Here is a 25,570-nt window from a genome sequence, read left to right as displayed (position 1 = left end):
CCCAAGGAATCAGGTGCTGACAAGTGTGAAAACTATCGCCCCTTTAGTTTAGTAGTTCATGTCATAGCACATATTATTTACAGAGAATAAGCTGCCTCTGTCGATCAGTGGTAGGGTGTCGGCCTCCGGATCCCATGATAGGGGGTTCTTAGTCGGATTTTTGAAGGGCGGAAAGAAGTCCATTCGAGACTCCATGTCGTACGATGTCGGCATGTAATTTAAAGGATCTCTGGTGACACATTTGGTTTACCCCACAAAATTAATTAAATCTCAGCCATAGACGCCGAAGAGAGTTTCGGTTTACACGGTCTGCCATCTAGTGGGCCTAGAGTAATACGGAACGTCGAAATTGACGAGCAGACAGCCAGATGGCGTCAAATTGAAATGTCTGCACACGGTAGCTGAGGCCATACGATTATTATTATTATTATTATTATTATTATTATTATTATTATTATTTTACAAGTTGCTTTACGTCGCAACGACTCAGATAGGTCTTACGGCGACGATGGGACAGGAAAGGGCTAGGAGTGGAAAGGAAGCGGCCGTGGCCTTAATTAAGGCACAACCCCAGCATTTGCCTGGTGTAAAAATGGGAAACCACACGGAAAACTATCTTCATGGCTGCCAAAAGTGGGGCTCGAACCCACTATCTCCCGAATACTGGATACTGGCCGCACTTAAGCGACTGCAGCTATCGAGCTCGGTGTTATTATTATTATTAGAGAAGAATATAAAGACAAGTTGAAACTGAGTTGGGAGAAGGTAAGTTTGGCTTCAGAAGAAAATGTGGGAATAGGCTCCGTGCGTATAGCAATGTGCTGCTGCGGGTAGAAATTACACGAACTACTTAGGGGCACCTTCATCAACAGCTGATCATAGGAAGCTGGAATATGTGTGATGTTTACATACATATACAGTGCTGGCAAAAAGCCAAAGACTTTCTAGCACACTGCAGTGACCCAAGGAGAGATGTTAGGAAGATGGCTACATGGCCATCATATGGAGGGAAATTCAAAAATATTTTTCTTCTTCCTACATTTCATCTCTTTTTCATAAAATTCAGCAAACATTCAACACCCCTAAAATTTTAATACACATTTTTAAATGACTTTTAGTAATAACTGGTTGATTTCTACCTGGTACACCTGCTTGTATAACAAAATTCAGAAAACTGGCTCAAACCGTTTTCTACTTATTATTTATTTTGTTATACATATATGACTTTTTTAAGCATGCCTTAACTTACAAAAATCAACTTAAATTGGGAATGGGTGGAGCTAGAGACCTCTGGTTTTCATTAATGGGTGGCATTTCTGCTGTACTTTTAGCTTCAGTGCCAAAAAAATGTATGTTAGAACCATGTTTAAGGCCTGTAGATGATTATCTGCTTTTGACAGGTGTCCTTCAACTTTTTGCCAGCACTGTATTCAATCATTTTTACAGTGGCCTTTTCTCCCTGAATCCCTTTCTATGGGATGCATGGGAAACCATGTTTCACAAGTTCTAATCGATGGAGGTGTTCACCATATGTTTCTACCAGCAACTCAATCTGGAAAACATCCTAGAGATATGAGCTATGAATTTTATGTATATAAAGTATGAGAATATATTCTTTAATTGTACAATCATGACGAATATAATGACAAGTGTGATGACTCAACCCTTATAGCGTGGTAGTTTGTGGACCCGCCACTGGGAGCACCGCGAACGACAGTGTCCAACACGTGCTTCAGTAGACCGGCGGGAGATATTTCAAGTCAATAAGTTGAATTTTCTTTGCTTTCAGTTCCTAAACTCAGTTCATTGTGTGTTGTGCACTTAAAGCACGTGTGTTATGTGGCTTGATTAAATTAATAGTTCAACATGCCGTACTGTTTTGTGCCTGGCTGTAAGTCAGGCTATGGTTGAGTAGTTAATGGTATTAAGATTCTTTTCACCACCGAAGGATATAAAAAAAAATTGAAAAATGGGCCAGAGCTGTTCCACGAAAGGATACTGTGTTAATGCGTAGTAGTAGAATTTGTCAAGTTCTTTTCTCTGATGATTTGATAGTAAAATCAGATAATTTTATAATGAATGGTGAAAAAGTGGTTATGTCTCCTGTGAGATGGAAATTACGTCCAGGAGCGGTGTCTCACATTTTCCCTAATTTTCCGAAATACCTTTCAAGTGAGATTAAGTCTTGTGAAACTTCCAACAGGAAAAGAATCTAGACACCACTAGGAAAAGAAGAAACAAGATTGAAGATGGGAGTGCATCAGCTAATGGAGAATTAAAAGGTCAATTCTAATGTTGATCAAAATTTGAGTTATTATCCTATTGTGCTTTCTGATGCCCAAAATACCTTTTCATCACCATCGTTTTAGATTCTAGTCGATACATTTTGAAGTTTTAATTTTAATTTGCATTTTGTTGCACCTCGTACCATTAGGGGCCGATGACCTAGCGGTTATGCCCCTTTAAACAACAATCATCATCTTTCTAATACCTATGTCAGTGTTCGACGTGAGTAAATTTCTTTTCGTAAGAAAGGTCTTCCTTTTCGTGCTAGTCTGCATGTTATTTTGTTCTTACTTCTGCCATCGTTAGTTATTATTTTACTACCCAAGTAACAATATTCGTATACTTCCTTCTAAGTTGATTAAGTGTTCGCCCTGTGCCCATTCTCTACGTGACAATAATCAAAGTACATTTTCAGTTCTCTCCGAAATAACAGACTACGGTTCAAGCAATAATGAAGTGTTTTTAACACGCCCTTCGAAAAGTATATGCGACATTCGTTCCCAAGCCGAGAAAATAATTCGTGAAAAACTGAACTCAAAATCGATGTGGGGCGAAATATTTTTTGGTTGTATCGATTCCATAGACAAAATTTCAGTTGATCCTTCAGGAATTGGCTGTTGTCTTCAACATGTTGTGGATATAATCCCCACTTGTTTATCATTATCTGAAGTGCCGATTTTTCTTCAGTATGAAAGAAAGCCGTTGATATTTACAATCTCGAACATCCGCCAAATCTTCACGCAAGCTTTCGAAAGTCCATTAACCGACAAACTGAGTTGGTGTTGGTTTTAATATGCTGGGAGTTGTGTGTTATTATTGTGTATGTACGCTCGAGTAACTTGTTCTTTCCGCAACATGTGATGAAGGTCGTAGATCTTTATTTCCGTGTATGAAATTTTTGCATTGTTCTCTGCCGTGGTATTTTAATTGTAATCTCTCAATTTTTTTAATAAAATACAGTGTATATACTTATCAGTTACGGGGTAATACGTTTCCTGTGTCACCATTCCTAAGACCAGCTGATCGGTTATGTGGAGCTACCACACACTAGCGCTGCCTGGCGGGGCGCGCTTGAACTCGTTGAGTCATCACACTTGGTTCTTATATTTGTTATGGTACAATGTTCAATTCTCAGGCCTCCGGGCCTCTGGGGGAGGCAGCTAATCACACTAACAGAGGCATCTGGAGGGTAAACAGATTGAGAAAGAAAATCAAAGAGGAATTTGGGAAAGGAGTACAAGATGAAAATAATAAGTCCGAAACGAAAGTAATGGACTGTAGTCGAATGAAGTCAGGTGATGCAGTAAATATTAGATTGGAAAATTAAATCTTAAAGGAAGTAGATCCATATTGTTACTTGGGTTGTAGAACAACTACCAATGGCAGAATTAAGGAAGACATAAAATGCAGAATAGCACAAGCAAGGAAGAGCTTTCTTACAAAAGAAATTTGATCACTTCGAACATTGATATAGGAATTAGAAAGATGTTTTTTGTAGACTTTCGTTAGGAGTGTGGCTTGTATGGAAGTGAAACACGGACGATAACTAGCTCAGAAAGAAAGTCTTTGAAATGTGGTATTACTTAAGAATGCCCCCTATGAGTGGGTCGGTAGAATAACACCCACGATCGTCGGAAGAGGCGTCTGAAATGGGCCTCAGGGGCTCTTAACTTGGGAGCGTGGGTTGGCGATCTTCTGACCATTAGTTGAGTCCTTGAATTACTTCCACATACTTGTGCTAGGTTCCTCACTTTCATCTATCGTATCTGATCTCTCTTGGTAACCTCTTTTTCTTTTCCGACCCTGACGGTATTACGAATTAAGGCCTGGGGAGTCTTTCATTTTCACCCCATTCATGGCCTTTGTCTTTCATTTTTGGCAATTTCTTCATTTTTCAAAATGTCGGATCCCTTCCATTTTTTCTCTCTGGTTAGCGTTATATAGAGGATGTTTGGCTCTTAAAACAATAATCACGCCGGACTGAGTGGCTCAGACGGTTGAGGCCAGGTTCGATTCTGACTGAGTCTGGTGGTAATTGAAGGTGCTCAAATACGTCAGCCTCGTATTCGTAGCTTTACTAGCACGTAAAAGAACCCCTGCGGGAATAAATTTCGGCACGTCAGCGTCCCCGAAAACTGTAAAAGTAATTAGCGGCATGTAAAGCATATAACATTATTTAAACATATAATCACCACAACCATTCCCAACCGTCAGCTGTCTGAGAATGTATTCTTGTGGTTTCCCATTCTCCGGCACTAAGGTGAATGTCGGGACAGTTCCTAGTTTAGGCCACGGCCACCAGGCCTTTCACCTTCTCCGACCGTCTCCTTCACTGTTACAAAGTACGGCTCCATGACTGAAAGGTTAGCGTGCTGGCCTTTGGTCACAAGGGTCCCGGGTTCGAATCCCGGCAGGGTCGGAAATTTTAACTATCATAGGTTAATTCCGCTGGCACGGATGCTGGGTGTATATGTCGTCTTCACCATTTCATCCTCATCACGATGCGCAGGTCGCCTACGGGATTCAAATAAAAGACCTGCACCTGGCGAGCCGAACATGTCCTCGGACACTCCCGGCACTGTTACACATCTCCTGGCCAGAGAGACGGCGTTACTGTGTAAGGAGGCCCGCCTCATCCCTTCAGGGGTGTAATTAAAACTTGAGTAGATACGTTCAAGCTTTAAAGGACTTAAATAGAAATACACAAAAATGTTTGTACATTTCTAAATATATCTGAGTGTGAGTTTTTCAAGAACCAAACGTGTCCTACTTTACCAGGTGTATGCATAGGCCTAAGTCTTTTTCGGTTTCACTAAGAAAGAGATGGCGCCAGTGAACAGTACGCAGCGTACTGTACAGATACATCAGTTTGTTCGTCTGAGACACACACAAGTTGAGTCCGCCAAACACTAGCGTCTGTGTTGTATCGTTCAGTGATCACGTCGTCGTTTGTGCCTGAAAAGAACATTTGCGGCACGGGTTGCTTTTCTTATTTATTCAAAAGTAAAAGGCTGTGGAAAGTCATCGTTTGCTGATATAAACATATGGTGAACACGCTCCATCGATTAGAACATGTGAGTGATTTTGTGTCTGATGGACCAGAGTGGTATTGTGTATTACGAGCTCTTGATGCCCGGCGAAACCGTTAACGCACAACGCTATCATCTACAAATGATTAATTTAAATCACGTATTGATTGAAAGACGATCAGAATGGGCCAGAAGACATGGCAAAGTGATTTTGTTACACGACAATGCGCCGTCTCACGCAGCGAAACCAGTGAAAGACACCTTGAAATCGCTTGTATGGGACATCCTTCCACACCCGCCGTACTGCCCCGACCTGGCGCCATCTGACTATCTCTTCGCATCAATGGAGCACGCGCTCACAGAGCAGCACTTCAACAATTTCGAAGAAGTTGGAAAATGGGTCGAAGAGTGCTTTGCTGCAAAATACAAGCAATTTTTCTGGCATGGTATTGATAACTTACCTGAAAAATGGGGGAAGTGGTTAGAAGCCGGTAGCCAATATTTTTAATAAACAAAAAAAATATGAATTTCCTTTGAAAATTACGTGTTTTATTTATCAGGAACAACCGGCAGAAACTTATGCATACATCTACTGATTAAGTTCTCTTTTTCGGATAGTTTGTACATTTATTTGTTCAAAATTAGTTTCGTCAGACTAAAGAACATTTTTCAAAGTTGTACAATCATGTAATTGATGTGAGTGTTTTCCTTCTGTTTCAGTGCCGAGCTATCTGAAGCCGTGTCGACAGGATGATCCTTCTCTCAATGAATGCATTCGTAATTCCATAAATACTCTCATCAGGAATATTAAATCAGGTAATTCCTTGGTATACATTGTACATAATATTACAAAGAGAGCAAGTTTGTGAGCACATGGGTAGCAGTCTCGGGTACCACGCCATTGATTTCAGCAATTTCCTCACCATTTGAAGTCTTGTTTCTTGAAGATTGTCGGGGGCTATATATTATTGCTCCTCTGTATGCATTAACAGCTCCCCGAACTAATCTGCTTGATGTCCAACTGCACCACACATTGCCCTCCACTCCTATCCAATGCTTACCATTACTGACACGTATGGAACGACTGGTAGACACTAATATACGGGAATACTTCCGGGAAGCTGGTCCGCTAAATGAAAGCCAGCTCGGTTTTCTTCCTGGAAGATCCTGTAATACTTTATTAACAAAAGTTATTGATGAGTGGCAGTTCTCCCTCGGGAAATCTAAAATTGTTCAGGTAGACTGCGTGGCTCTGGATTGGGCTAAAGCTTTTGACCAAATTCCGCATGAACGACTTTTTAGATCAAGTCGTTCCCCTGACTGAAAGCAAATTTCGAGCTTCTGCCACTTATCATTTGAATGTGTTTTCATTTCAGGATCGGAGGTGCTTGGGGTGCCGTCCATAGACCCTTTGGCAGTACCTGTAGCGGACCTCAGCTTTGACTCAGGGAACCTCACATTACTGCTGACCCTCAAGGACATATCAATCATGGGGATGAGCCAGATCAACGTGACATCAGTCAAGTAAGATCAGTATTAAATCATATGAATCTTTCATCTGTTAGATTCTACGTTCTGCGATCAGAAAATTCGTGGATAGCAATTCTCACTTCATCATTCCACCATTTTTAAACACAGTTGTTCCTAGACATTCCCTTGCTGTTTCTACTAGAGCATTCCTGTATGCCACCCATTCTCTTTCTATATCCTGAACCTGCTTACTGTCTACTGTTCGGAACTTCTCACTAATCATATAAATGCACTTCCGTCTAATTTCCTCGTCTTGGAATTATCTACTCTTATTCGTCTGCAGATAGATTTCACTGTCTCTATCCTAGGCCTAGAGATACTTAGTTCACTACAGATCAGACAGTAGTCCGTATCATCCAAAAATCTCCGGAGAACCTTCACATTCCTAACAGATTTCATGAATTCGAAGTCGGTTAAGATATACACTATTGTGAATATTATCAGACCTACCCTCCCATGTGTAGCGGTGAATAGCCTTACGCTTTAAGAATGTATTTGTAACTGCTAATCCTACATTAGCACAGAAGTCCAACAAACGCTTCCCATTCCTATTACCTTACACCATATCTTCTCCACATTTACCAATCGCTTTTTCATATCCTTCATTTTTTCTTCCAACTCTCGCAGTGAAATCGCCCTTTAGCACTATCTTATCCTTGTTGACCCTGAATACAATGCCACTGAATGCTTCATAAAATTTCTCAACTTCATCCTCATCTGTACCTTCGCATAGTGAATACACTGAGACAATTCTCGTTCTAATTCCTCCAACTGTCAAATCTACCCTCACCGTTCGCTCATTTACGTGCCTACGTGCCTATTGCGTGCAATAGTATTTCTGATGAACAGTCCTACCCCACACTCTGCCCTTCCCTTTTCATCACCCGTCAAGTACACTTTTTAACCTCCTACCTCTTCCTTGTTATCTCTCCTTATCCGAATATAATTTACTCCTAACACATCCAGACGCATCCTCTTTGCTGACTCAGCCAGTCCTACTTTCTTTTATAAGCCTCACGTATATTGATAGCTCCCCATCGAATTCCATTTCGTTCGCAAAGTTTTTTTCCAAGGAGTCCGTCGCCTGTCAAATGGGAGTGGGACTCCTTTACTCTCATAGTTCGCTCCTGCTTGGTGCTGCCCTCTTATGCAGCCGGTTTAAACTCGTTCACCCCCTCTCTCTCTTGCGCTGGTCAATCAGCGCTCGCCAACCCCGCCTGGGAGGCAATGGATCTGTGTGTGTTCGCGGAGGCCATGACTCTGAGTTCAACAAGTATGGAAAGCAGACGTGTTCGGTGTCCACACAGTGACGTAGCTTCGGCTAATATTGATCCTGGGTAGATCCATTGACTGCAGGGTGTTTGTCACCCTCAGTCTTGCTTAAAACGTTCTGCGCGACGCCTGTGTGTGTGTGTGTGGGGGGGGGGGGAAGTGACGCAGATGAAGAATACAGCCGTGGTATCCCATGCCTGTCATAAGAGGCAACTAAAAGGAGCGACGAAGGGGTGATGGATCTTGAACCGTGAGATTACTGTGATTAGTACCATTATGACGGACCAGCGACCAGGATTTTGGACCCCATTACACAACAAGCATCACCAATTCAGACTTTTACTTTGGAAGCAGTCCCTTGTTCAGTTTATACCATTGTTTTACGTTATTTTATAGGAAGGTGGGGCATTGCGGTTCGGATCAGCTTACTGTTTTAAGTTGTTCATTGTCGCATTTTTTTATTCTGGTGAATGGGTGGATTTTGGAATTTTAATAGTCCTTACTAGGGCTCGCAATCTATAAATCTATAAAATGATGTAAAACATCCACAAAATAACCTAAAAATTGGTATAAAAGTATGTAAACGTGTGATCAAAATTCATTCATAATTTCAGTTGTAATTACATGTTTAATGCAGGAATATCTTCTTCTTAATCTGTTTACCCTCCAGGGTCGGACTCAGCGAGAGATCCCACCTCTACCGCCTCAAGGACAGTGTCCTGGAGCTTCAGACTCTGGGTCGGGGGATACAACTGACGAGGATGTCCAGTACCTCGCCCAGGTGGCCTCACCTGCTATGCTGAGCAGGGGCCTTGCGGGGGGATGGGAGGAGAAGTGGGAAACCACGGAAAACCACTTCCAGGATGGCTGAGGTGGGAATCGAACTCCCCTTGGCACTACAGCCCTTGAAAGACCTTGGCCTACCAAGCAGATTACGAGGTGTCGTGTAGTCAGCACGACGAACCCTCTCGGCCGTTATTCTTGGCTTTCTAGACCGGGTTCGCTATCTCACCGCCAGTTAGCTCCTCAATTCTAATCACGTAGGCTGAGTGGACGTCGAACCAGCCCTCAGGTCCCGGTAAAAATCCCTGACCTGGCCGGGAATCGAACCCGGGGCCTTCGGGTAAGAGGCAGGCACGCTTCCCTTACACAACGGGGCCGGCGGGAATCGAACCCACCTCTGCTCATTTGACCTCCCAAGGCTGAGTGGACCCCGTTCCAGTCCTCGTACCACTTTTCAAATTTCATGGCAGAGCTGGGGATCGAAACCGGGCCTCCGGCAGTTGCAACTAATCACACTAACCACTACACCACAGAGGCGGACTAATGAAGGAATGTAATGCTTAAAAATGCCACATTCTGGTAGTATGCAACATACAGAATTATAATTTTAGGACTTCCGTGTTTGTTAAAAAAATACTTGCATAATTTAGAATTAAATATTTATTTTCCACCTAGAATGAATTCAACGAATCCGCAACGGACATCCTGGAGAAACAAACTGAAATTAGTATAACTGGAATTATATTTGTGTTAAACACACTGGGTTTACAGAAACTGGAATTCGGAAACGTTCCCTCAGGGCTTTGCAGTATATGACAATAGTGGTCTCCAGGTTTCTAGGTCTAAAGGATCATCGGTTTTCAGACAGTACGTTATGAAACATCTCTCCACATCAGAGGTTGTTAAGGGTTCATACTGGGAGCAAATGAGATCTTCCTCTTCAGAAACACTCACATCAAAATTTTCTCCTTTCAATAATTCATTTATCTTGCACATAAATGGATACCCCTGGATTTTTCCAAGCACTAGTTCCAATTTTTCATTCCCATTCCCTCTCTTTTCAGATACAGTTCAAATGTATGTATTTACTAGATGTTTGATGTATTCACAAAGACGCACACACGAAAAGGTGCCAGCTGTGTACACTATTCTATTTACAAATTACTTACACATTATACACACAAACTAATAAACTGCCAGTATAAATTAAACACTACTACGAAGAATCAGGATAAGACTGCATGTCAACTACCAACCCACCAAAACCAATTCACATACTTGACCTGAAATACTCGGCTAACACGACTTCAACACAAGCCTCATCAGAAAAACTCAACTCTACCATCAAGTCTGTCTCTTTATATATGTTGCTTGGCCAGGCTTCTAGAAGAATAATGACATGACATGTTTTATCGTAAATTCGAGAGTCTCCAATAGCCTACTTACAATGTAAGGAACTTTTTACATAATTCTAGTCGCGCATAGCATTGTTCTGGACTTATTACAGTGTGTTGCACAATTTTACATTCGATTATACATCATATATATAGGTAATAATAAATTACATACTATTAATTACGTGTTCTTAAATTAAATATACTCATCTAAATATATGTACAGCAGATGTTTCATGACATAACCTCACAAATAATACAATCATGATTATACCAAATAAGGTTCGTACACAACTACGTAAAAAATAATAATAATACTAATACTAAATGTATGTAAACACTTCATAGCCATACCCCACAAGGCATAATAAAATAATAATGATAAATCTATACTTCCATTATTTACCCGTGGGTTAGAGAATATTGTTTCCAAATTATAATAATCTATTACACTTGCGTCATGTTTAAGTGGTGATGGAGGAACTAATGATAATTCGAATTGAGAATGAGCACAGAAATGTAATTGAGAGAAGGTGAAATTGCGAAAAAATAGTTAAGATCTAAAAAGGACAAATAAAACCCACTATTTTCTGGCCTACAATGGCCGAGAATGAACATACATTATGTTGGGTCTCGTTTTCGGACACTCGAGAAAAAAATGATTTTTTTCTCAATTTGCGAGCCGTAGCGATTACATTTCGTCTCATCTAGTACCATTAGGAGCCATGATCTAGATATTAGGCCCCTTTAAAAACAATCATCATCATCGTTCTGAGCGTGCTCGGTGAAAATTATGTGAAGCAGGATGCTACCCTTACTTACACATAGTCCAAGTGAGGATCTCTCTTTTAACGGGTTAGGGACCACCGGTGGATTATATAGTCCTGGTTGCCTGAGCACAAGGAGAACATGACTCAGAATATGTCCGAGACGCCCACTTCGAGGTATCCCGACTCTTAGGACCGCTCACTAAGCCACTCAGCCGTTGCCCATGGTTCACGAACAAGGACGTGACTACAGTAACCCACAACACGAACCACTTATTAGTATTGATATTCTTCTTCTTATTATTATTGTTGTATCTAGTTCAAGATAAGTTTTTTCTGTCTTTCAGAGCCAGTCTTGCCGACTACAAGTTCGAGATTGCCAGTAAGACCCCATTTTTTGAGGTGCACGGGATGTTCATCTGCGATGGAGGCGTGCTTACCTTCCCTTTGCATTCATCTGGAGCCTTCTTCGTCAACATGAGTAAGTGATGTTTGATATGGGCAGTTAGTAGTAAACGTAAGATCCAAAGGGCAAACTCTTTTATAATTAAAGGAACTTTACATTACATTTTAAGTGAAATTAAAATCAAAACATGAAAGAAAGAACAAAGCTTACCCTGAGATTCAGAAGGTCGTTCGGGATCTCTGGTGGCGAGTTTGAAGGCCACTGGTGGCGCTGTTATCAAATTGAGCACGTCAAAATTGGGAGTGATGATTCACGCCAGTCCTGACAACGTGTGTGTAGAGTTTCGTGACATTAGCTGTAACGATACCGAAGCGGATCGACCCTTACTGGGAGAGCTACACAACAGCCCTTTGCCATTCAAAATATAGCTACTCTGCAATTTAAGGAATGTGCAAGAAGCGTGATTTCTTGATATCAAAGAATGGGATCAGTGCTGTATCGAATAAAAGTGGTAAAGGCCGACTGGCCTTAATTCCAGACGGGAAAAACAGGCAAAACTACGACGAGCCACCAGCTGTACACCAGAAATGGCGAAGAAAGTGAAGAACCTTGTCTCGGGTGGTAATCCTACACCCCCCCCCCCCCCAAAGGACTATCTCACGTGCGTTCGAGATGCTTGTTTCAACAGTTAACATCATAATCAACAAGTACCTGCAATTAGAAAATCGGTATAACCGATGAGTTCACAAGCTGTTGCCACGTCGCATTTCGGATCGTCGCACTAACGCAAGAAAGCTATATGTGGGCTATCTGGCAGGGGACAGATGGAAAAATGTGGTGACATTAGACGAAGCATATGTGTACGTTATGAGACAAAAAATTATCGAAAATTGTATGAAGAATAACAGGAAAGTTTTCCAAGGGGTTTCATTATCATCGCTGGATACTGCTACAATGGCAAGTTAACCATTCGCCGTGTCCCTGATAGTGTGAAGAGGAATTCTACATACTATCAACAAGAGGTTTTAACACCCATTTACAACACAGACATCCCAGCACTGTATGCGAGGGCGAAAAATCGGCTAGGGGTACACCGAGACAAAGCACCCAGCCACACATCTCGTTTGACTCGTCTGTTCCTAGAGAGAATGTTGATGAAAAATGTAATCCGTAATATTCCTTTTACTGAATTTCTGGTGAAGGCATCCGATGGGTGACCTATTGTACCAGTAAAAGAGCCCGACTTTAAGATTTTAATTTTAACGTAAGCATGAAATAGTTCTCAGGGCGAAACTGGATGGACACTAGCTAGGGCTTGGTACAGGAGTCAGGGTCCTATCTACAAGAAAAATTTTAATCAGATTGAATAAGAGTTTATTCATGAAATGCATATCAAGTTGCACATCACCTCATTGTACATAGGGGTTGTCTTCAACATCGTCCTTTTAATGGTCCGGGTCTCCAGCTCACCGGGCCGAACAGGCTGGAACACGTTCCGGAAGATGCCAAATACTCCGTTAAGATGAGGCCGGAACACCCAGGTTGGTCGTGTATGAGTAAGTCTCGAACTTCCGATGTTCTGGATGATCTCCGATGGTCTTTGACGATGTTGTAGGTAATCACTCATCACCTAAGTCCAATGTGGCTGATAGACTCAATGTCCACAAAGACTTCGAAAATGTGTTCTTTGTCACTCGCAGAATTTACAAGTCAAAGTTCATAAAGACCTTGAATAATTGGTTTCTCACCACTGGCGAAATTACAAGTCACTGTCCATAAAAACTTAAAAGAATTCATTCCTTAACACTCGCGAAAATGACAAGTCCATGTTCATAAAGACTTTGAATAATTTTGGAGTTCATCACTGGCAAAGTTACACTTCAATGTCTGTAAAGACTTTGAATAATTTTAAAGTTCATCACTGGCAAAAATTACAAGTCAATGTTCATGAAGACTTTGAATAATTTCAGAGTTTATCACTGGTAAAAATTGCAAGTCACTGTTCATAAAGACTTGGAATGATTTGTTCCTTAACACTCACAGATATTACAAGTCCATGTTCAGAAAGACTTTGAAAAATTTTAGAGTTCACCACTGGTAAAAACTGCGAGTCAATGTTCATAAAGACTTGGAATGATTTGTTCCTTAACACTCACAGATATTACAAGTCCATGTTCAGAAAGACTTTGAATAATTTTAGAGTTCACCACTGGTAAAAACTGCGAGTCAATGTTCATAAAGACTTGGAATGATTTGTTCCTTAACACTCACAGATATTACAAGTCCATGTTCAGAAAGACTTTGAATAATTTTAGAGTTCACGCGCGCACAATTGATAAGTTCCATATGGCCGTGATGGTTTAAGTTCCGCATGAAGACTGTAACTACTTGAAGATAGCCTCTGACGACTACGGCAGCGTGTAGAGCCAGGCTGAATACTCAGCTGTGACTGACTGATCAGGCTAAAGTGAGCCCTCCTTATATTCGGTTTGGGGGCTTCTAGATCATCATCTAGCGTGATCCCTTGAAGCGGGTTATCTCATGAATCCCTCGACGGATTTACTTGAGATTCACGCTTTGCGACGTTTATGTGATTCCCTTCAAAATGACATGTCGCTCAAGTCGCTACCATAATTATCAGAGGAGTTTTAAAATTTTCTTAATCGAATGTTCGTGAAGGTGTGACGCTTGAATCCAGAACATACCAGGTCAGGCGAGCTACACTTGGCGTGTCAGGTGAGTGATCTATCTTGCCCCTGCAGCTACGTCACACACACAACTGTCCTCGACTCGCTAGCTCGTTCCACCGAATGTAAACAAACCAGGCTTGCTCGGAATATTATTACGCGTGATGATTAAATGCAATTAACTATCAAAAAATACGCATGTACAGGTCGTAACCGGTACACTATGGAATTCTATGCATCTGGACTCCTAAAAAGGACATAGGAAATAGACATCCACGCACTATCAAGGGTCTCTGGAACTCTTGTCTTTCTTTGTATTGGCTCTACGTCACACCGACACAGATAGGTCTTATGGCGACGATGGGACAGGAAAGGGCTAGGAGTGGGAAGGAAGCGGCCATGGCCTTAATTAACGTACAGCCCCAGCATTTGCCTAGTGTGAAAATGGGAAACCATGGAAAACCATCTTTAGGGCTGCCGACAGTGGGGTTCGAACCCACTATCTCCCGAATACTAGATACTGGTCGCACTTACGCGTCTGCAGCTATCGAGCTCGGTGTAACTCCTGTCAGTAGGAGTGGGATAAGATAGACATGCCTCTTTATACACGTTGCATGGCCAGGTTTCTAGAAGAATATGACATGACATGCGAAAAAAGGCTGCTGCAATGGAAATTATGTACGTTGTTTGCCTATAACAAGAAATGCTGGCTTTCCAACTTAGCATGATCGTTGGTGGAGACTTGCCCTTCAAACATCGTCCCCAGCTTCTGTAGCCAAGATTCCCAAGCAGAGACCGAGAAGCACGACCATGTTCGCTAGATCAATAAAGACGCGGACGCTACGTCGTTCTTACCTATGGAGCAGGGAAGATCCAGAAATAGGAAATGGCGCAATTGAAAAAAGAAACCAATCAAAATGCATAATTCACCTTTGGATCTTACCTTTCACTAATAAGCTGACGCTATGTTAAATGTCTTTTGCAACATGAAACGCACTTCCAGACTTGCTAATTATGGTACAGTGTGTTACAAAATAATTCAGGCGTTCAGGTGCAAAACCTGCCAAATGCATAACTTATAGCTTTGAGAAAATCCCGAAAAATGTGTAGCGGAATAACCATTAATATTAGAATTTTTCTTCTTTATTATTCGTATTACTTTAGTTCTATATTTAGGGCATGTTTCATGAGATTAGAAATTTACATTTTGATTTTGATTTTACATTAGGCAGATTTTGCTCCGGAGTTCATACAAATCATTAAAAAAAAGTTTCAATACCGGTTTGGATTTTATATTATTTCAAATTTACTACAACATAGATAGCCGATAGGGATAGTGACAATTGCACAATGAACAGTACTTCACAACTTTTGAATACTGTTTGCAAGTTGTTTTAGTCCTACTATGTGTTATGCATTACGATATTAGAAACTCCTCTGAGTTACGTGGTTCGCAAGTAGCATCAGGGAGTTCATCTTGTACATTTCCCTTCCTTCCATCCATCACACCTTCCTAATATGACAAATCAGGGACATCCCTCCATGAATCCCCAAAGTGTTTTTTCACTAGCATCTTCACATCCTCGGCTTTTGACGCTAAAGCAGGAATTCCTGACCAAAAAAGAAAATTCTTCATTCCTCCATTTTCTGGGTTTGCGACTCTACTCCTTGAGTCCTTGGGACTTGTAGACAGCGATCTTGATTTTCCCTCCATTATTTACAACCTCACGCTAATATGATTCGCAATACTGTTTGTAATGTCCGTAATAATGCGCCTAATCTTTTTATTGTACACCTTTATCAAATCCTGACAGATGGCTCCTAATTTGTAAATGTATTTAGCAGGTTTTGCAGCTGAGCCTCACATTCAACAGTATTTTAACATGGCGTTTGGGTACTTCAGTACCCTAGGTTCCGGAGTTCCAAACACCAGTAATAACCGAAATTGGCCCAAAATGCATTAAGCAGATTTTGATTCGGAGCCGCTCAATTGACCGATGACATTATTCGCAAGTTGGCAGGGTCACAGTGGGCTTCTCATTCTCAAACAATCCGAACTTCAGCAGTGGCACTGGGTTTTTCTGCTGCTGAATATGCTTCCCCAGTTTGGTATAGTTCATCTCATGCCAGACAGATAGATACGGCTCTCAATGAAACCTGCAGATTGGTTACAGGTTGCTTAAAGCCTACTCCGACAGATAAACTGGAATAGCGCCACCCTGTTTACGTAGCTGCCAACAGGGAGGGGCTTAAAGTGGAACAGAACAGCGCCCACCCGCTGCATGGACATAGTCCTCTTCAGCAACGGCTGAGATACCCGAAGAGCTTCCTGGACACCCTGTGGGTGGGGGTCGCAGATGAAGAATACACCCACGGTATACTCTGCCTGAAGTAAGAGGCGACCAAAAGAGGCGACCAAGGGATGATGATATCAGAACCATGTGTTTACTTGTGATTTGTACCATTACGTGCTGAACACCTTGGGTCGACGTTACTTGTGACTAGTACCACCTTGGGAGGAAAACCACGGGTTTGACAGGCACCTGTGATAAGAACAACTGTGATGAAAGCTGCGTTGTCTCAGAGTAGTACCATTATGGGAGGAACACCATGAGTTTGTGTTGCCTGTGGGCGTTGCCATAATGTGTGACACAGCACACTGTGGGTCTGCATTGCCTATGGTTAGTACCACTATGTGAGTGACACCATGAGCATACGTGGCCTCTGGCCAGTTCCAGTTTGTGAGGAACTCCACGGGAATACTGGCGCCCGTGATTAGTCCCGCTATGTGAGGAACACCATGCGTTTGTGTTGCCCGTGGGCGTTGCCATAATGTGTGATTCACTGTGAGTCTAAATTGCCGATTACTAGTACCGCTATGTGAGCAACACTATCAGTTTCACTGTGTGAGGAACACCACGGGAATACTGGCGCCCATGCTTAGTCCCACTATGTGAGGAACACCATGCGTTTGTGTTGCCTGTGGGCTTTGCCATAATCTGTGATACACTGTGGGTCTACATTGCCTGTTATTAGTACCGCTATGTGAGCAACACCATCAGTTCCAGTGTGTAAGGAACACCACGGGAATACTGACTCCCGTGCTTAGTTCCACTATGTGAGGAACACCATGCGTTTGTGTTGCCTGTGGGCTTTGCCATAATCTGTGAAACACTGTGGGTCTACATTGCCTGTTATTAGTACCACCATGCGAGAAATGTCATGAGTGTACGTTACCTGTGATGACGGGCCGGCGATCTGACCCCTTTAGATAAGTATCACCCCAGTACTTAAGGCATTGTGAATAGGATCCATTGATTGCTTTGTTTCACGATCATTTTTTTTCGTCGTCATTCGTTTTAAACTCTAGTCAGTGGATACATTTTGAAATTTGAATTTTCATTTTGTTCACCTCGTACCATTAGGGGCCGATGACCTAGCTGTTAGGCCTGTTTAAACAACAAACATCATCATCTTTATCAGAGCTTCTTACTGTCTCACCAGAGAAGGCAAGACTGGAGCTGTGGAAGAAGAGGATCCCTCACCTGCGCGGATGGATGTCAGCAGCTGGCTGGTGTGGAAGTCCCTGAACAGGCTACGAACAGGAGTGGGAAGATCCAGGGATACCTTGAAGAAATTGAAGTTCAGCACAAGTGATTACAAGGTGTTATTGTGGACAAGAACAAACCACGAGCCACATGCTTCAGTGCCCTCTGTACCCAACATCTTCTACAAGCCACTCGAGTGCATTGGGCATGTGTAATATGTGCATACTTCAAACTGACTTGTATATTAACTGTAAATGTGTATGTTCTTGACTCCAGCATCATAATAATAATAATAATAATACAGCCACACAAATGAGAGCTTTTAACAGTCAAATTAAGATGTTCTTGAAAACTGCGAAAGTTCACTCCCACAAAATAATATTTTTATTCCATATCAGCTAATGCATTTCTATAATGTCTGATTACAAAAGATGCTTATACATACAAATAAGTATGAGTTCCCATTGCTTCATCTAAAGTGCTACATTTTCACAGCGACAGGAGGAGTGTAGATTTTTCTTACAGTTCGTCTTCTTTTTGCAGCCGATGTGACAGCAGTTTGGATACTGTACTATCATGAAGAGGTGCCAAGTTCTGGTGGTCCCAGCCATTTTAAGATAGACGACTTCGGTCTTGACATCATACCTTCAGATATACAATTTGACTTCGGCGCAGAAATGGATGGTGACAATGAACTTGGTGAGTAATATTTGTATATTTGCACTAGACATTTATTTCTATCCCATCGACTCTCATGATTTATGCAGGTTTACTGAGAGAGTTGGTTGGTTGGTTGGGTTGGGACGTCTCAATGCTAGTTTGCATACGGGAGATAGTGGGTTCGAACTCCACTGCCCATAGCATCAAATATGTCTTTCCATATCTTACCATTTTCACACCCGGCAAATGTAGGGGTTATACCTTCATTAAGGTTATATTCACTTCCTTCCCAGTTCTAGCCTTGTCGCCATAACACCTGTCCAAGTCGGTGCTACGCAATACCAAGATTATTATTATTATTATTATTATTATTATTATTATTATTATTATTATTATTATTATTATTATTATTATTATTATTATTATTATTATTATTATACCCGTTTACGGCCATTTGAGATGTTAATCAACAATCACACATTATTGGACGCCTTCTTTTCAGCCCAAAATCTTTGCATTCTTTCGCTGGCAGCCCGTCTTCTTTCCTCTGTCCATCTCCTATTTAGTGTCTGTTCGTCATGGAAGCCTCTAAAGCTGTAGATCACTGATCTGCATTTTGTTCGGTTTAGAATGTTTTCCCGATTTGATCCAGACTCCTCAAGATCCTTCCTTACCTTCCTGAACCACCTGTCGAAAGATTTAGGTCTACTGTCAAGTGTTTTAAAAATCTGTTTTGTCATCCTCTTCTCGTTCGTTCTAAACAGATATCCATAAAATTTGAGTCTTCTTCTCCTCACTGACTCAATGAATCTTTCCTGGTATTATCCCCTTCCTCGCAACCTATACTCTCCATCCACGAGTTTTGGACCTATAGTCTTGCGGAGAATCTTCCTCTCAAATTTCTCGCCTGCTCTTAGTCCAGATATTCCTGTAATTCGGAGGCATTCACTAGCATACAGACACTTTCTTTGATTACTGTATTTTAGTGTCTTAGTTTAGCTCGCCTTGAGATGATTTTCCTCTTGTATATAGGCTCCGTGCGCTGATGGGAGAAGTGCACCGCTGCGCTGCGAGTGGCGAACATTGTAAGTTAATGCGTTTCAACTCTCACATATCCTCTGTCGTCTCAACGTGTGCTGCCATGGCCGACTAAATAATAACAGTGGGATTTCGGAGTGTTTCATGCAACAATAATTGGCCACATTATTCCAAGCTTGCAGAAAGTGGTCATGTAACAAATTTACAAGAAGAACAGTTGGCAGGAAATAGCATCAGAGCAATAACTGCAAATGTGATCAGAAAGAAACATTGGTTCATTAGATACCGTATCCTACCATTTCACGATAGATGAAACGTAGTAATTTATGTATTGGTAGTGGTGAAAACGAGATTAGTATTCATATACACATTCAACAATACTGTCATCAGAAAAATATCCTTGGTCTATTTCTAATACGATATCATGTTGGCGTAGGTTAATCTTACTAGGGAGTCGATTTATTTTAAATTTGAATTTATTCTAAACATAGCGATTCTCTCGCATTTTCTCAGGAATTGGGGCCACACCGAATGCCACCCCAACATCCTCATTTCTGCTGTGATCCAGTCTAGTGAGTCGCATTGGCCAGCGAAGCATCTTCATCTCCATGACATGCAGCTGTTGTTCGTGTCTCCTTGTAACTGGCCAATACTCGGTTCCATACAGTGTCGCTGGTCTAATGATGGTTCTATAGACTTCGGATTTCAGATACGTTGGCACCCTCTGATCAAAAAGGACTTCACTTCATCCACTTCGCCACTTCATCCAGGCAGCGTTGATGAAGCTTCGAACATCAGGGAGCGTGTCACCATCCGATTGGATACGTGATCCCAGATATTTAAATTGAGATGTTTTCAGAATATCAACGCTGTCGATGTTAATTGACCGATCGCTTTGTACCCCACACTCTTCGTGGCGTTATGTCGCAGGCCGTATCTGTCCAAGGAGTTTTTCCAACCTTGGACTGGTTGTTGCAAGTCTTGGCGGGACTCACAGGCGACCATAACATCATCAGCATAGAGTAGAGTCCACGGGAGTGGTGTTAACACTTCTGTGCTGATAGTGTCGAGACAGAGGATGAACAGAAGCGGAGAGAGAGCCATTCTCTGATGAACGCCAACTTGAATGTGAAATGGTGCAGACATTCCAGCAACAATTCGAACAGAGCTGGTGGCATTCCGATACAGAAGCTTGATCCATCGAATATATACTTCTGGTACACCACGCAGCCTGAGTGCATGTCAAATACGAACACGAGGCAGCCTATCAAAAACCTTTTCGAGATCCAAAAAAGCGATGTGGGGTGGTTTATTCTTTTTATTGTGACTATTATTACGTATGTGATGGATACGAATTGAACAGTGTTTTATGAGCCACTTAATGCAATTTAAGAATTTGAAACCAAACTGACCGTATCTTAAACAGGTCAGAAGATATTTTATGTGGACAAGTTTGCTAAATAACCCTGTATATTCAAGTAACAGTTAATCTCCATTAATTAAGCAAGTAAACAGTAGAAACTACAGCGTTTCAAACTCTAAAGTGACTCTCATCAACATTTAAGTACTCTTGGAGTTGCTAGTTTATAGTTTAGACTCTTGATATCAGTGGCGATTCGTGCATGAAGCGCTGTTGGTCGCCGCTCTGTCGCCTTTTCAAAAACATTTAACGCTATTTCATTCCATATTTGATTACATAAAGAGATGGACAAATGTAGCGAAGTTGAACTTTTGGTGGTGTGCTATTCGGTTATACAATGTTATCTTTATTACTTTGGCTGTAAACATTTTGCTTTTCTGTTTTCAAGGAAATGGCAAAGGCTGTCCAGCAAACACGGTGATTTGTTTTTAGTCGTGAGGCGCTCGGACTGTGGTAGGAGAGCCCTCAGTAGGCTTAGCAAGTGTGCGGGGTGCGGGAGGAGCCTGGAAGGACAATATGGGCTTGCCAGGGGGAGGGTAGAGTGCAGGCGGGTATATGGTCTGTCCGGCTGAGTCCTCAATAGGTCCCTGGACTTAGAAAGTGCGTGGGGTGCGGGAGGACCCTGGAAGGACAATATGGGCTTGCCAGGGGGAGGGTAGAGTGCAGGCGGGTATATGGTCTGTCCGGCTGAGTCCTCAATAGGTCCCTGGACTTAGAAAGTGCGTGGGGTGCGGGAGGACCCTGGAAGGACAATATGGGCTTGCCAGGGGGAGGGTAGAGTGCAGGCGGGTATATGGTCTGTCCGGCTGAGTCCTCAATAGGTCCCTGGACTTAGAAAGTGCGTGGGGTGCGGGAGGAGCCTGGAAGGACAATATGGGCTTGCCAGGGGGAGGGTAGAGTGCAGGCGGGTATATGGTCTGTCCGGCTGAGTCCTCAATAGGTCCCTGGACTTAGAAAGTGTGTGGGGTGCGGGAGGAGCATGGAAGGACGACATGAGCTTGTCAGGGGGAAGGTAGAGTGCAGGCGGGTATATGGTCTGTCCGGCTGAGTCCTCAATAGGTCCCTGGACTTAGAAAGTGTGCGGGGTGCGGGAGGAGCATGGAAGGACGACATAGGCTTGTCAGGGGGAAGGTAGAGTGCAGGCGGGTATATGGTCTGTCCGGCAAAGCCCGCAGCAACATCGCTGACCACTTTACATTTCTCTTCTTCCCTTCAAGATATATTTCTAACCTCATATGCATGCAATTTGTGTGTTCCGCTTCCTTCTTCAAACATTCCACCAGCATGTTGACTCTGCGATGGGGGCTTCCAACGATAGTATTTAATTTGTTGTGCCATCCTTCTACAGCATTCGTGGTTCTATGTCTCTTACCGTAGCAACTCCACATTTCGATGGGGAATTCTTCATTTTGTAGCCATGTGTCCACAAAGTAGTCGAAAAACTCGAAGAGTTTCTGGTTGTCGGAAGCTTCCGCACGAATCTGGAGCCATCCGTCCTCCGGTTTCAAAAATGCCAGTGCCGCACACATGGTGACGTCATTCTGACGGTATTCCTCTGTAGGCCCAGACTTTGAATTTTTCTCCATAAGCATTTCTTCATGCGGGGCTGAGTGGCTCAGACGATTAAGGCGCTGGCCTTCTGACCCCAACTTGGCAGGTTCGATCCTGGCTCAGTCCTGTGGTATTTGAAGGTGCTCAAATACGTCAGCCTCGTGTCGGTAGATTTGCTGCCACGTAAAAGAACTCCTGCGGGACTAAATTCCGGCACCTCGGCGTCTCCGAAAACCGTAAAAGGTAGTTAGTGAGACCTAAAACAAATGACATTATTATTATTATTCCATTTTTTCATATGCAAGTGGCACCCACTCACTTGAGTTGAGGGTAAAACTTGATGTGGAGCCGATATTGCAGCTGCCTCAAAATCGACATTGATTTTACTGGGACACTACTGTGGAACTACTACTTTAATAAGAAGGAACAGGCGAATGTAGGTTTCTTCCTTCTTAATAGGGAGCAATGCAAATTCCACAGGGAACACATTTGTTTCGTCCGGCCGGCCTCCTAGGTTTGCGTGAACAGTGTAGACTTGTGCAAACTGTTTGCTGCAGCACCTAAATGTACCATCCATAAAAAAATGTGTAGATGTTTTTAAACTTTCCTCTCCTTTGTCTCCACTGAAAACTACGATTCTTTCTTCTAGTCCGTATCTACAAGAAGAAAACTGCTACCATCGGTCATTTTTAAGATTTCTTCATTGGGAATAATGTCACCACGTTCTTTTAGCTCTTGTCGATTTCCACGCTCGTTACTTCGTTGATTTCGCAAGGTTCTCTTCAACGATTCTGCGTGGGGCATTTTTATCACAAAGTCATAACCTGAAACGACCATATTGATTAATTATAAAATCTTAATTATATTATTAGGATATATATATAAAACAAATATATATATTGTCTCATTCTTATTTTTCTTATTTCTAACCTTACAATGCATTTTTCAAAAAAATCATAATAACCAATTTTATAGAATTTATTACGCTCTATAATTTTTGTTCGGTCAAAATTTGCTTTTAAGTACCATCTAAAGCTAAAAATAACAACAACAAAAAACAGTTTATGTCAAGAGAGTAGAAGTGCTCCAACAATGTATTGTTTCCGGATGTACAGGCTATGCCAAATAATAGTACACTATATTAGTAGTAAATATATGAATTTTCGTAAATACACATTACACATTGTTATTTATTGCCCTATAACATGATTCGTAATAAAAATCTCATCGTTGGTTTATTTTACCATATGGCACGTGTACTTTATATTAATATAACACGAAAGTTATTATAATGTAAATAAGGACGTTTCTTTACTAACCTGTATCATGTAGGTTTCCTGTTTCATCGGTGTATATCTCGCATAACTGTGTAGTTTCTTCTCGAGCCCTCTTCTTGACGTTACACACATGCTTCTTCACTTCTTGAGCGGCGTCATCAGGTGGTCCACACAAATGTTCGGATACAAAAAATACTTGTTCATTCTTCAACCGCATCAATCCCTTACAGTGACATGACTTTTGGCGTAAACATAGCCACGTAACAACACCTGCTTTTGTTTCTCTATACTTACGGTACGCGTAACCATTATAATGAGCGGAGGCCTACCCCTGATCGTGGTAACAATTTCTATACTCAATATTGTTAACGCTATGGAGGTTAAAAGTAAAATGAACAAAAGTATGGGTATGCGCCCCGAACCAGCCGCAGCGGAAATCTCCAATATTGTTCGCATAGTTAGAAAACTACCTTGTAGATGTGTGTGACATGGTGTGGGAGGTTGCAAACACAATGTTAAAATCGGAAAGCTGATCCAGGGTAGATGGGATTCTCAGGATAGTGTTCGCAGATTTCCGGCAACGAAATATTTACCAAGACCTGGGAAACCCTAGCCAGGTAGTAATAATCCCTAGTGTGCGCAAATTTCCGCTTTAATGATGTGTTCGCACTTTTCCGGCATCCGTGCCCGCTGCCGAAGCCTGTCGCACTACTCTGGGGCAATGATTAATGACTGACGGATGAAATTAAATGATACTGGAGAGTGTTGCTGGAATGAAAGATGACAGGGAAAACCGGAGTACCCGGAGAAAAGTGCACTATTTGTAGGGTGATCACGTTGTTGAATACGTGTTAATTCGGGAGTGCACTGTTTATTTGTATTCATGAATGTCGTTATTATCACTTGTGATTGTGATCTGTGAAACAGTGTGGTGCCATTGTAGTAGGGATTGCATTAGCTGTTAGCCTGTTAATATGTGTGCATAAATGCCATTGTAGTGTAGTTAATTAATGAATGTTGTAGTGCATGCATATTTCTATTCATTCACTGTCAACGGATTATTATTATTATTATTATTATTATTATTATTATTATTATTATTATTATTATTATTCATGTAAAAGTAGCGTGGGGCTGGTCAGTGGAAACTGGACCGATTGGGGAGGGGAAAGTGAACCCTCATTGCTTGACACGTACATCGCTTGTTTTGTTTCAGGGGAGGCCATGAACACGTTCCTGAACGGCAACTCTCACGAAATATTCAATGACGTGAAGCCTAGGATCACAGATCTTCTTGGACATATATTTTCCGACTTAGGTAACAGTGTACTGGCCAGTTATTCCGCTAGTACACTCCTTCCTGAGAAGTAAATTATTCGTTCTTATTGGTTTCCTTGTTTTATTTTCTTACCCTGTGAAAATGCATTCTTCCTCTTGCATCCTCCTTACGTTCAAACAACAGTGCATCAAGTTATCGAAGAAACTTGGCTCAAGAGTGAATCTACACCGCAAGATTGCTGGAAGCAGCTGGGGTGCAAACGCTAATACTCTACGTTCTGCTGCATTCGCTCTTGTGTATTCTGCTGGTGAATATTGTGGTCTTGTGTGGGAAAACAGCGCTCATACCACTAAGATTGATGCGCAACTCAATGAGACCATGAGAGATATCAGTGGTACTGTTAGATCTACTCCCACACAGTGGCTACCAGTTCTAGCTAATATCGCTCCGCAAGGTCTAAGGAGGAAAGCAGCTAAGGTAAACTTGCTCAAGAAGATCACCTCTCATAAGAACTCTCCGTTGTATGATGCCCTGCAAGATCCACCAATGAAACGTTTGAAATCACGCAAGCCACCCTGGGTTGATTTAGAAGGTACCAATTCTTTCAACATGACCTACAAGTGGCAACAACGTTGGAACGAAC

General features: G+C 42.0%; 1 protein-coding gene across 1 annotated transcript in view; it reads left to right on the top strand.

The window, feature by feature from the left end:
• Positions 1 to 25,038, top strand: part of LOC136885782 (protein takeout) — a 95,965-nt gene extending 70,927 nt beyond the window's left edge. Inside the window, exons 2-6 of the mRNA XM_067158518.2 lie at positions 6,036 to 6,131; positions 6,692 to 6,839; positions 11,409 to 11,542; positions 18,246 to 18,401; positions 24,865 to 25,038. Coding sequence (XP_067014619.2) covers positions 6,036 to 6,131; positions 6,692 to 6,839; positions 11,409 to 11,542; positions 18,246 to 18,401; positions 24,865 to 25,019 — 689 coding nt within the window. The 3' untranslated portion in view covers positions 25,020 to 25,038. The remainder of the gene's footprint in view (positions 1 to 6,035; positions 6,132 to 6,691; positions 6,840 to 11,408; positions 11,543 to 18,245; positions 18,402 to 24,864) is intronic.
• Positions 25,039 to 25,570: the final 532 nt, after the last annotated feature.

Source organism: Anabrus simplex, chromosome 14 (assembly GCF_040414725.1).
Source record: "Anabrus simplex isolate iqAnaSimp1 chromosome 14, ASM4041472v1, whole genome shotgun sequence".
Classification (NCBI taxonomy): domain Eukaryota; kingdom Metazoa; phylum Arthropoda; class Insecta; order Orthoptera; family Tettigoniidae; genus Anabrus; species Anabrus simplex.
The sequence above is the reverse complement of the archived record's forward strand: the minus strand, read 5'-3'. Positions and strand labels throughout refer to the sequence as shown.